This window comes from Oncorhynchus masou, chromosome 32 (genome assembly GCF_036934945.1).
Source record: "Oncorhynchus masou masou isolate Uvic2021 chromosome 32, UVic_Omas_1.1, whole genome shotgun sequence".
In the NCBI taxonomy this organism is placed as follows: domain Eukaryota; kingdom Metazoa; phylum Chordata; class Actinopteri; order Salmoniformes; family Salmonidae; genus Oncorhynchus; species Oncorhynchus masou.
In genome coordinates, this window is record NC_088243.1 from 35,538,755 (window position 1) to 35,553,115 (window position 14,361).

General features: G+C 44.3%; 1 protein-coding gene across 1 annotated transcript in view; it reads left to right on the forward strand.

Moving 5' to 3' along the window:
• LOC135526018 (myelin transcription factor 1-like protein) overlaps nt 1-14,361 on the forward strand; it is a 157,363-nt gene that overhangs the window by 69,451 nt on the left and 73,551 nt on the right. Inside the window, 1 exon segment of the mRNA XM_064954039.1 lies at nt 6,415-6,477. Coding sequence (XP_064810111.1) covers nt 6,415-6,477 — 63 coding nt within the window.

Consider the following 14,361-nt stretch of genomic DNA (forward strand, 5'->3'; position numbering starts at 1 on the left):
TCTGATGCAGCCGAAGATCTACTGCCCCCTTACCTGGGAAAGCACCGAACAACAGACAGGGACGTTGGACCATCGAAGAGGCCAAATATGATGAGGACTACAGTGATTTGGGGTTCACTTATATTGGGAGTAGTGCCTTTCCTGATATCATAAATAGGACTGGTGGAGTTATGTCGCACATGCAGCTAACACAGACATATGGAAATTTCTGCTCTACCCAAAATTACAACCAATTAATTGCAGCATTACCACAAAAATGGAAGAGGCAAGTAGAAGGGGAAAAAAGTAAGGAACTTGTATGTCGGCCCTGTATTAAAGAACATAAATGGTTAAAGAAAAGTGTTATATTTCATTTAAGGACCAAAAAACTGACAGCTGTGCCATATAAATTGCAAAATAGTTGGGAAGAGATTTTGGATGTACCCATTCCATGGCACATGGTTTATGAATTGATACGCAAAACAACGCCGGATTCAAAACTTCACATTTTCCAATATAAATTACTATACAAAATTCTTGCAACTAATAGAATGTTATATATACGGGGGATACAATCTTCCCAGCTCTGTAGATTCTGCTGTGAGGAGGCAGAGTCATTAGATGATTGTCCATATGTCCCTCATTTTTGGTCACAGGTCCAGGAATGGCTGAAGAATTGCAACATTTGCCGAGAACTAACAGTAGAAGCTATGAAGTTATGAGAATAGGAAGGTTCAATTTTTTTGTGAAGCATCACAGCACAGTTGAAAAATATATGGCAAGTAGAAATCCGAAATGGATGATGTTGAGAGACAGATGGGAGGGGTTGAATGGAGCTGAAGGGTGGGACTAATAACAAGATAAACAATGTAAAGCATACGGGATCTGTAAAATGTATATAGGTTCGGAACTTCTGTGAAATAGCACAGTTACAAATAGAAATCAAACTGGATGGACATCAGAAATAGAGGAAGGACTAAGAACAAACAAGAGAGAACTATTGTAAAGTAGACTGTGTCTGTAGAATGTGTATAAGATGTATGGATTGAAGGTAGAAACAGAAGTGTTTATTAGTTTACTCCAATTGGGGGATCGGCGGTAGGTTTTAATAATAATAATAATAAAGGTATATTCTTTAAAAAAATATGTATGTCTATATAGGTATGTGTATGTATATATGTGTATATATATGCATGCGTGTATGGATATATATATATATTTACCCAAAAAATATGGGGGATTGGAAATGATGCAGACAATTACATTGGAAGCAACATTCTTTCCGCAATATTAAGCTGATCCACCCTCCAAAAAAAAAAAAAAAAGTAATTCTACATTTGTTGTTAGCCCAGCTAGCATGGACACTGACAGTGGTGAATCTGATGCAGCCGAAGATCTACTGCCCCCTTACCCGGGAAAACACCGAACAACAGACAGGGACGTTGGAACATCGAAGAGGCCAAATATGATGAGGACTACATTGATTTGGGGTTCACTTATATTGGGAGTAGTGCCTTTCCTCAGCCACAGTGTGTTATATGTGCAAAAGTACTATCTCACAACTCGCTGAAACCTTCACTCTTGCGCAGATATTTTGAAACAAAAAATACCAATTTGAAAAATAAGCCACAGGAGTTTTTTGAGTGAGAATTAAGACGACTTTTAAGTAGTAAGACATGTATAAAATCAACAGATACCATTAATAAGAAGGGGGCTAGAAGCATCTTATATGGTGAGCTACCGAATGGCTAGGACAGCAAGCCCCATACTATTGTGGAGGACTTCATTCTTCCTGCTAGGACAATAGCTTGCTTTTCCCTCAGCATGGCTTGGACAATGCTAAGGGGAAAGGCCCAAAAAACTATACAGACAATGACTTCATCAAATAGCACTGTTTCACAACGCATCAGTGACATGGCAGGAGACATTTTGAAACAATTACTGCTTCGCTTACAAGCCAGTGAATTCTGTGCATGACTTTCTCACACGACTGGCCTATCTGGGTGATGGCATACTGGCCTATCTGGGTGATGGCATACTGGCCTATCTGGGTGATGGCATACTGGCCTATCTGGGTGATGGCATACTGGCCTATCTGGGTGATGGCATACTGGCCTATCTGGGTGATGGCATACTGGCCTATCTGGGTGATGGCTGGGTGATGGCATACTGGCCTATCTGGGTGATGGCATACTGGCCTACCTGTGTGATGGCATACTGGCCTATCTGGGTGATGGCATACTGGCCTATCTGGGTGATGGCATACTGGCCTATCTGGGTGATGGCATACTGGCCTATCTGGTGATGGCATACTGGCCTATCTGGGTGATGGCATACTGGCCTATCTGGGTGATGGCATACTGGCCTACCTGTGTGATGGCATACTGGCCTATTTGATGGCATACTGGCCTATCTGGGTGATGGCATGGCATGTGTGATGGCATACTGGCCTATCTGGGTGATGGCATACTGGCCTATCTGGGTGATGGCATACTGGCCTACCTGTGTGATGGCATACTGGCCTATCTGGGTGATGGCATACTGGCCTACCTGTGTGATGGCATACTGGCCTATCTGGGTGATGGCATACTGGCCTACCTGTGTGATGGCATACTGGCCTATCTGGGTGATGGCATACTGGCCTATCTGGGTGATGGCATACTGGCCTACCTGTGTGATGGCATACTGGCCTATCTGGGTGATGGCATACTGGCCTATCTGGGTGATGGCATACTGGCCTATCTGGGTGATGGCATACTGGCCTACCTGTGTGATGGCATACTGGCCTATCTGGGTGATGGCATACTGGCCTATCTGGGTGATGGCATACTGGCCTATCTGGGTGATGGCATACTGGCCTATCTGGGTGATGGCATACTGGCCTATGGCATCCTGGCCTATCTGGGTGATGGCATACTGGCCTACCTGTGTGATGGCATACTGGCCTATCTGGGTGATGGCATACTGGCCTATCTGTGTGATGGCATACTGGCCTATCTGGGTGATGGCATACTGGCCTATCTGGGTGATGGCATACTGGCCTATCTGGGTGATGGCATACTGGCCTACCTGTGTGATGGCATACTGGCCTATCTGGGTGATGGCATACTGGCCTATCTGGGTGATGGCATACTGGCCTATCTGGGTGATGGCATACTGGCCTACCTGTGTGATGGCATCCTGGCCTATCTGGGTGATGGCATACTGGCCTATCTGGGTGATGGCATACTGGCCTATCTGGGTGATGGCATACTGGCCTATCTGGGTGATGGCATACTGGCCTACCTGTGTGATGGCATACTGGCCTATCTGGGTGATGGCATACTGGCCTATCTGGGTGATGGCATACTGGCCTATCTGGCCTGGCATACCTCCTGGTATGTGTCCGATACGTTTATTTGGGGTCAATTAAGGAAGACATCCTCTTCTGCAAACCACTGGTAACCACGACAACAGGAGAGGGTATTTTTAAAGTACTGGACAGCTTTGTGACATCAAATGGACTTTGGTGTTCAAGATATGTTTATCTGTAATGATGGCGCAAAAGCCATGACAGGGAGACATAGTGGAGTGGTAATGAGCTTAAAGTTTTCTTCACTGTAATTTTCACTTGTCTGACCTCTTGCATGATGATGACTTTCTCACACGACTGGCCTATCTGGGTGATTTTCTTTTCTCGCCTGAATGATCTGAATGTAGGATTATACAGGGAGTCTCCGCAACTATATTCAATGTGTGCGACAAAATTGAGGCTAGGATTAAGAAGTTGACGCTCTTCTCTGTCTGCATTAACAAGGATTAACACGTCTTTCCGTCGTTGTATATTTGTTTTGTGTGAAAATAAATTCAAGCTTACAGACAATGTCAAATGTGATGTAGCGAAGCACCTGAGTGAGTTTGGTGCACAATTACGCGGACGACACAATCAACTGGATTCGTTATCCCTTTCATGCCCTGCCTCCAGTCCACTTACCGATATCTGAACAAGAGAGCCTCATCGAAATTGCAACAAGTGGTTCTGTGAAAATTGAATTGAATCAGAAGCCACTGACATATTTCTGGATAGGGCTGCACTCAGAGTATCCGGCCTTGGCAAATCGCACTGTTAAGACATTGATGCCGTTTGAAACCACGTACCTATGTGAGAGTGGATTCTCTGCCCTCACTCCCATGAAAAATAAATACAGGCACAGACTGTGTGTGGAAAATGATTTAAGACTGAGACTCTCTCCAATACAACCCAACATTGCAGAGTTATGTGCATCCTTTCAAGCACACCCTTCTCATTAACCTGTGGTGAGTTATTCATAATTTTTGATGAGTAAATCAAGTTTTATATGTAAGATGGCCAAATAAAGAGTCAAATTATTGATTATTATTATATTATAATTTGTGCCCTGGTCCTACAAGAGCTCTTTGTCACTTACCACGAGCCGGGTTGTGACAAAAACTCACACTCATTCTTATGTTTAATAAATGTATCATATAGTGTGTATGTGGCAGGCTTACAAGGATGGCAAAAAAACAACATTTGAGAGTGAGCTGTCCCTGGTGCTAGAGGGGTACGCAGCTGGAGGTTGAATGTTTGAAGGGGTACGGGACTATAAAACGTTCGGGAACCACTGATCTAGACCATGAAACCTATTGATGGGATCAGACCACTGGATCTCCCTGCACCGATGATGGACAACCTTACTGTGGTGCTCCAGTCATCCACTAAGAGTTCTCATGTATGTCTTTTATTTGGACATTTAATCCTGGTTCAAAGATACTTTTATACTTTCATCCATGGGTTTAATTAAGTCCTTTACAGGCTGGGATAAGTTTTTTTGAGACATAGCATTCTGAACCCACCTATCAATAATAATATCCCACCTGGACACATACAGTATTGCTTTCTGATTTCCACAGACAGTTTTCTTTCTTTCTTTCTTTCTTTCTTTCTTTCTTTCTTTCTTTCTTTCTTTCTTTCTTTCTTTCTTTCTTTCTTTCTTTCTTTCTTTCTTTCTTTCTTTCTTTCTTTCTTTCTTTCTTTCTTTCTATCTCTTTCTCTCTGTCTCTCTCTCTCTCTCTCTGCTCTCTCTCTCTCTCTCTCTCTCTGCTCTCTCTCTCTCTGCTCTCTCTCTCTCTCTCTCTCTCTCTCTCTGCTCTCTCTCTCTTTCCTTTCTCCACCGCTGCCTGCAGATAGCAATTAGTCAGCGGATCGATGGCCAGCCTATCTCCAGGCCGAGGCGTCCATAATGCCGATAATGCCGCTCGATGGCGTCGCTCCCCAGAGAGCGGATAGTCATCAGGGCAAATACGCTTGACTTTCCGTGACGGTTCTGTCTGGTCTGGTCTGGGCAGATATGCCACTGTGATACTGGAGAGGGTTATGATGGTTATGATGAGGATTAGGCTAAAATGAGAGGAGGGGCTAGGTGAGGGAGTAAGACCAGATTGGTGTGTGAATTACCATAACAGTGCATACTGTACATATAGGAGTACAATAAGAGTGCATTGTGTGTAGAGTAAAGTAAAAATGTTATATGATTTCAAAGGAGGCGGAAGATCCAATAAAAGTGTGGAGAAGAAAACAGAAACTGAACAGCATATTAATAGTAGATGGATGGACAGATAGAACAAGGGAAGAGTGGATAATTGTGAGTTATGTGCATACTCAGTGTAGACAATGGTGAGCTGTGTGCATACTCCGTGTAGACAATGGTGAGCTGTGTGCATACTCAGTGTAGACAATGGTGATCTGTGTACATACTCAGTGTAGACAATGGTGAGCTGTGTGCATACTCCGTGTAGACAATGGTGAGCTGTGTGCATACTCAGTGTAGACAATGGTGATCTGTGTACATACTCAGTGTAGACAATGGTGAGCAATGGTGGTGAGCTGTGTGCATACTCAGTGTAGACAATGGTGAGCTGTGTGCATACTCAGTGTAGACAATGGTGAGCTGTGTGCATACGCCATGTGGAGAATGGGGAGATGTGTGCATACTCAGTGTAGACAATGGGGATCTGTGTACATACTCCGTGTGGAGAATGGGGAGATGTGTGCATACTCAGTGTAGACAATGGTGAGCTGTGTGCATACTCAGTGTAGACAATGGTGAGCTGTGTGCATACTCAGTGTAGACAATGGTGAGCTGTGTGCATACTCAGTGTAGACAATGGTGAGCTGTGTGCATACTCCGTGTGGAGAATGGGGAGATGTGTGCATACTCCGTGTGGAGAATGGGGAGATGTGTGCATACTCCGTGTGGAGAATGGGGACATGTGTGCATACTCGGTGTGGAGAATGGGGAGATGTGTGCATACTCGGTGTGGAGAATGGTGAGCTGTGTGTATACTCAATGTGGAGAATGGTGAGTTATGTCTATACTCAGTGTGGAGAATGGTGAGTTACGTGCATACTCAGTGTGTTCTTCTGTTTCATCGCAGCTGTCCTACACAAGGCTGTGATGGAAGTGGACATGTCAGCGGCAAATATGCAAGACATCGAAGGTAAAACGATCTCCTTTTGGTCTTATTTCAGTAACGGATTAACCATTCTTTCCACTTTTACTGTACACTAATGATTTCCATTTTTTTTTACTGGTATATCCTTTATTGAAACGCATTCCGATAGCCTACCATAATTGTTTCCCCTCAGCCAGGTTTGATGGGCAGGTTACTGCACTAATATGTATTCCCATCCCTTTGTCATTTGCATATGTACAGTGGGATATGCTAATCATGTTTTCTAGTGCATAAGCTCTCCATAAAGCTATTCATAAACAAGCACTCAAAATGGAAGGCTCTCTCTCCTCTCTAAAGGACATGCCTGTGTTCTATTCCTTCCCCTTTGTTCTAAAATACCAGGCTCATTGTGAACTAATCCCACTTTCCCAGTCCGACAAAGAGGGGGTTGCTGCCTTACATAACCGGAACCAGACACTTTGGGCGTCTCCGAGATACGCTGTCAAAAGAATTGGTAGAATTCCCTCTTTTCAGATAAAGTCTGTGACTATTGTGTATATATTATGTGTGTCACAGGAGGTTGGTGACACCTCCATTGGGGAGGACAGGTCCGTCGCAATGGCCGGAGCGGAATTAGTGGAATGGTATCAAATACATCAAACACATGGTCTCCAGGTGTTTGATGCCATTCCATGTCTGCCGTTCCAGCCGTTAGTATGAGCCGTCCTCCCCTCAGCGGCTTTCACCGACGTGTATACTAACTTGTGGTTCTCATGCGTGGGTACCATATCACCACAAACACTATGTTAATCCTTATGACATCACATGCGTCAGACCCGTTCAGACTCGTCTCTTAAAAGGAGCGCTTGTGTTTGTCTCTTACTAAATACAGGCAGAGCCGTTTTCCCTCCGTCAGCTCCTCTTGAGCTGAAATGTTCGGAACAGTTGAGGAAGGTGGATCATTGCTAAACCTTAGTTAAGCCCGATGAAAACCCTTTGAGGTCCAACTAGTTGCTGATAAAACAAAGCATACATTGCGTGGGTATTTATCAACTTTCCTTGTGGAATTGTTGTACCCTGCAACTGTGGACAGTTTTGGATGTGCATACTGCTCTTTTGAACTGTCTATAGCTACCTCTTCTAACTCCATCTCTGTCAAGACATAGGTTTTCTCTGTCCTCTGGTTGGTGGAATGAGAGAGGCTAGTAGTTCTCGTGGAAGCTTTAATCGCCAGTGTCAGAGCTGAAACATGGCCGTCCAAGACATTATCCAGTTAATTTAACATTTTAATTATTCAAAATCATTGTAGAATGTGATGACCGTGTCGGTGAATCGGGAACTAAACTAAGTCATGCACGTGTGCACACGAACACACGCACGTACACAAACGTACACACAAACACACGCACGTACACAAACGTACACACACTTACACACGTACACACACACACACACACACACACACACACACACACACACACACACACACACACACACACACACACACACACACACACACACACACACACACACACACACACACACACACACACACACACACACACACACTAGCTTTCCCACAGAAATCTCCCATCCTGGTCACGTGCAAGGCTTTCCAGTGTTATAATTACTTGCCCTTGTCTGGATGGGGTCATTACTTAAACCCCCTCAGAGGCTGGCGGTCCTCTGGCTTAGGTCTTGCCGCCATCTTGGACGTCAGCACAGTTGATAGACAGCAGCGCTCTGTACCGTATGTATCTTTATAGCGAGAGAGAGGACGGACAGTTTGGAGAAGGCTGCATAGCCATGCACTATTTCCCATCTCTGTTTTCGCTCTCTTTTTCTTTCTCTTTCTTTCTCTCTCACACACAAAGAGGAGACAAAGAAACACTCCTCCTCTTAGTGTGACGTGTCCATCCCACCAGCCAGTGCTTTGCTTTGCTCAGCGGATAATTGAAGATAAATAAAACAAACGAGAGGCTCAATCCATCAGCATGCCTGGCTAAGACTGCCTTGCTCAAATACCCTCTCTCTCTATCCTCCTTTCTCTCCCGCCCATCTTCCTTCCTTCCTTCCTTCCTTCCTTCCTTCCTTCCTTCCTTCCTTCCTTCCTTCTTCCTTCCTTCCTTCCTTCCTTCCTTCCTTCCTTCCTTCCTTTCTTCCTTTCTTTCTTTCTTTCTCTCTCTCTCTCTCTGTGTCTCTCTCTCTCCCTCTCTCTCTCTCTCTCTCTCTGTCTCTGTCTCTCTCCACCTCCCCCTCTCTGCCCCCTCTCCCTTACTCTCATTCTCTCTCACGCTCGGCCATCTCCGGCAGCTAATTTCTCCTTCAGATGGTTCCCGTGCTCATTTGCATACTTATCAAAGTGTTTTGACTATCCGACAGAAGCTCTAAGAAGGTGGGATCATTAATATGTTAATTAGTCCCTTTCTCCGCTCTCTGCACGGCGTGCCAGCGATATCCTCTTTCCTCTCCAGCCTAGCCGCGCTGCAATTCACAAAGCCTTAGAACGCATGCCGCAGACCCAGAAATACCATAACATAAGACTGTTCACACCCTGGCAGATGGTTCCATGCAGTCCCAGTAAACCACAGTCTCTGTTTGTCTGTAGCATATGATTTAATTGTATTATCGTGTCAGGCATCTTCAGGATGTCCATTGTGTTTACTGTAGCAAAATAAGATAATCATGTCTATACATACAGTGCCTTCGGGAAGGTATTCAGTTCCCTTGACTTTTTCCACATTTAGTTACCTTTCAGCCTTATTCTAAAAGGGATCAAATAAAACATTTCCTCAGCAATCTACACACAATACCCCATATTGACAAAGCAAAAACAGGGTTTTAGAAATGTTTGCAAATGTTTTTTATACATATTTAATATATATATATATGTATAAAAAACTGAAATACCTAATACATAAGTATTCAGTCCCTTTGCACCTGACTCAAAATTGAGCTCAGGTGCATTCTGTTTCCGTTGATTATCCTTGAGATGTTTCTACAACTTGATTGGAATCCACCTGTGGTAAATTCAATTGATTGGACATGATTTGGAAAAGCACACACCTTTCTATATAAGGTCCCATAGATGCACAGTGCATGTCAGAGCAAAAAACAAGAAATGAGGTCGAAGGAATTGTGAGACAGGATTGTGTCGAGGCATAGATCTGGGGAAGGGTCCAAAAAATGTCTGCAGCATTGAAGGTATCCAAGAGTACAATGGCCTCCATCATTCTTAAAAGGAAGAAGTTTGAAACCAACAAAACTCTTCTTAGTGCTGGCCGTCCGGCCAAACTAAGCAATGTGGGGAGAAGGGCCAATGGTCACTCTGACAGAGCTCCTGAGTTCCTCTGTGGAGATGGGAGAACCATCCAGAAGGACAACCATCTCTGCAGCACTCCACCAATCAGGCCTTTATGGTAAAGTGGCCAGACGGAAGCCACTCCTCAGTAAAAGGCACATGACAGCCCGCTTGTCTGATAAAACCAAGATTGAACTCTTTGGCCAAGCATCACATCTGGAGGAAACCTGGCACCATCCCGACAGTGAAGATTGTTGGTGGCAGCATCATGCTGTGGGGATGTTTTTCAGCGGCAGGGACTGGGAGACTAGACAGGATATGAAAACCTGCTCTAGAATGCTCAGGACCTCAGACTGCGGCGAAGGTTCACCTTCCAACTGGACAATGAACCTAAGCACGCAGTCAAGACAACGCAGGAGTGGCTTCGGTACAAGTCAGAGCCCGGACTTGAACCTGATCGAACATCTGTGGAGAGACCTGAAAATAGCTGTGCAGCGACACTCCCCATCCAACCTGACAGAGTTTGAGAGGTTCTGCAGAGAAGAATGGGAGAAACTCCCCAAATACAGCTGTGCCAAGCTTGTAGCGTCATATCCAAGAAGACTCAAGGCTATATTCACTACCAAAGGTGCTTCAACGAGGTACTGAGTAAAGGGTCTGAATACATATGTACAAGTGATATCTGTTTTTTATTACATTTGCTAAAATAAAAAGTAAAATGTTTTTGCGTTGTCATCATGGTGTAAGGGTTTTCCTCTGGTGAAGAAGAAGCGGACCAAAATGCAGCGTGGTGGTTATTCATGTTCTTTAATAAAGGAACTAGACATGAAATAACTAACAAAACAATAAATTAACAAAAACCTAAACAGTCCTATCTGGTGTAGACACAAAGACAGGAACAATCACCCACAAACACACAGTGAAACCCAGGCTACTTAAATATGGCTCCCAATCAGAGACAATGACTAACACCTGCCTCTGATTGAGAACCATTTCAGGCCAGACATAGAAATAGACAAACAAGACATCCAACATAGAATGCTCACTCAGATCACACCCTGACCAACCAAAACATAGAAACATACAAAGCAAACTATGGTCTGGGTGTGACACATGGGGTGTTGTGTGTTGATTTATGAGGGGGGGAAAAAACGATTTCATCAATTATAGAATAAGGCTTTAATGTAACAAAATGTGAAAAAAGGCAAGGGGTCTGAATACTTTCTGACGTATATATAAACATACATTCATACAGCAGTGAAAAACAACTGAGAAAGCAAAACAAAAATATTTCAAGTTTACAACTTATCTTGTCGAAGCTTCGGAGATAAAATTTGCAACCAAGAAGTTATTTTCGAAATAGCCATTCAAATTTTTCTTCATATCTAATCAAGAATAGTTCCTGATTTCTTTGCAACATTTTATTAAACAGTATAACTCTCAAATCATCATATAAAGTACAATGAAATAAAAATGGCAGTTCATTCTCAACCTGCCCTAAATCACAGACAGTCATGGGTGTCGTTGGAAGTAGACCAAAGCGCAGCGTGGTGGGCGTACATATTCCTTTTATTTGAAATGACGCCGACAAAACAATAAACAATACAAAACAACCGTGAAGCTTAAGGGCTATGTGCCACAAACAAAGACAACTTCCCACACAGAAAGGAGGGAAAAGGGCAGCCTAAGTATGGTTCCGAATCAGAGACAACGGTAGACAGCTGTCCCTGATTGAGAACCATACCCGGCCAAAACATAGAAACACAAAATCATAGAAAAGAAAACACAGAATGCCCACCCCAAATCACACCCTGAACGAACCAAATAGAGACATAAAAAGGCTCTCTAAGGTCAGGCCGTGACAACAGTACATAGTCGCTCTTCTTCATCTATGGCGTTGAACCTACCTACTTCAATTGCCAAAGGCAATAGCCCGGTTAACAAGGCTAATCTGAAAACAAGACTCCCTAAATTGTATCAGCATATCGATTGTGCAACCAGGGCTGGTAAAATCTTTTATCATTGCTATTCTAACTTCCGCGACGCATATAAGGCACTCCCCCGCCCTCCTTTCGGAAAAGCTAACCACGACTCCATTTTGTTGCTCCCTGCCTACAGAGCCTAAAACAACAAGCTCCCGCACTCAGGTCTGTTCAACGCTGGTCTGACCAATCTGATTCCACGCTTCAAGACTGCTTCGGTCACGTGGACTGGGATATGTTCCGCATTGCTTCCAACAACATTGACAAATACGCTGATTCGGTGAGCGAGTTTATTAGAAAGTGCATTGATGATGCCGTTCCCATAGCAATGATTAAAACATTCCCAAACCAGAAACCGTGGATTGATGGCAGCATTCGCGTGAAACTGAAAGTGCAAGCCACTGCTTTTAACCAGGGAAAGGTGACCGGAAACATGACCGAATACAAACAGTGTAGCTATTCCCGCCGCAAGGCAATCAAACAAGCTAAGTGTCAGGATAGAGACAAAGTAGAGTCACAATTCAACGGCTCAGACACAAGAGGTATGTGGCAGGGTCTACAGTCAATCACGGATTACAAAAAGAAAACCAGCCCCGTCACAGACCAGGATGTCTTGCTCCCAGGCAGACTAAATAACTTTTTTGCTCGCTTTGAGGAAAATACAGTGCCACTGACACAGCCCGCAACCAAAACCTGCAGACTCTCCTTCACTGCAGCCGACGTGAGTAAAACATTTAAACATGTTAACCCTCGCAAGACTGCAAGCCCAGATGGCATCCCCAGCCGCGTCCTCAGAGCATGCGCAGACCAGCTAGCTTAATTTGCTTACCGCCCAAATAGGTCCACAGACGATTCAATCTCAACCACAATGCGCACTTCCCTAACCCATCTGGACAAGAGGAATACCTATGTGAGAATGCTGTTCATCGACTACAGCTCAGCATTTAACACCATAGTACCCTCCAAACTCGTCATCAAGCTCGAGACCCTGGGTCTCGACCCCGTCCTGTGCAACTGGGTACTGGACTTCCTGACGGGCCACCCCCAGGTGGTGAGGGTAGGTAACAACATCTCCAACCCGCTGATCCTTAACACTGGGGCCCCACAAGGGTGCGTTATGAGCCCTCTCCTGTACTCCCTGTTCACCCACGACTGTGTGGCCATGCACACTTCCATCTCAATCATCAAGTTTGCGGACGACACTACAGTGGTAGGCTTGATTACCAACAACGACGAGACGGCCTACAGGGAGGAGGTGAGGGCCCTCGGAGTGTGGTCTCAGGAAAATAACCTCACACTCAACGTCGACAAAACAAAGGAGATGATAGTGGACTTCAGGAAACAGCAGAGGGAGCACCCCCCTATCCACATCGATGGGACAGTAGTGGAGAGGGTAGTAAGTTTTAAGTTCCTCGGCGTACACATCACTGACAAACTGAATTGGTCCACCCACACAGACAGCGTCGTGAAGAAGGCGTAGCAGCGCATCTTCAACCTCAGGAGGCTGAAGAAATTTGGCTTGTCACCAAAAGCACTCACAAACTTCTACAGATGCACAATCGAGAGCATCCTGTCTGGCTGTATCGCCGCCTAGTACGGCAACTGCTCCGCCCACAACCGTAAGGCTCTCCAGAGGGTAGTGAGGTCTGCACAACGCATCACCGGGGGCAAACTACCTGCCCCCCAGGACACCTACCCCACCCGATGTCACAGGAAGGCCATAAAGATCATCAAGGACAACAACCACCCGAGCCACTGCCTGTTCACCCCGCTATCATCCAGAAGGCGAGGTCAGTACAGGTGCATCAAAGCAGGGACCGAGAGACTGAAAAACAGCTTCTATCTCAAGGCCATCAGACTGTTAAACAGCCACCACTAACATTGAGTGGCTGCTGCCAACACACTGACTCAACTCCAGCAAATTTAATAATGGGAATTGATGGAAATTGATGTAAAATATATCACTATCCACTTTAAACAATGCTACTTAATATAATGTTTACATACCCTACATTACTCATCTCATATGTATATGTATATACTGTACTCTATATCATCTACTGCATCTTTATGTAATACATGTATCACTAGCCACTTTAAACTATGCCACTTTGTTTACATGCCCTACATGCAAATAAATAAATTAAAAATCGTACAATGAGATTTTCTGGATTTTTTTCCTCATTTTGTCTGTCATGGTTGAAGTGTACCTATGATGAAAATTACAGGCCTCTCTCATCTTTTTAAGTGGGAGAACTTGCACAATTGGTGGCTGACTAAATACTTTTTTGCCCCACTGTATGAAGGCACACATTTAATGTGTTGTGAAATCTGCTGTGAAATGTAACGTCATATTTTTAACATTTGTATATAACTGCCTCAACTTTTTTATTTCGCCTTTATTTAACCAGGTAGGCTAGTTGAGAACACCTTTATTTAACCAGGTAGGCTAGTTGAGAACAAGTTCTCATTTGCAACTGTGACCTGGCCAAGATAAAGCAAAGCATTGTGACACAGACAACAACACAGAGTTACACATGGAGTAAACAATAAACAAGCCAATCACACAAACAAGTCAATGACACAGTGGAGAAAAGAAAGTCTATATACATTGTGTGCAAAATGCATGAGGAGGTAAGCAATAAA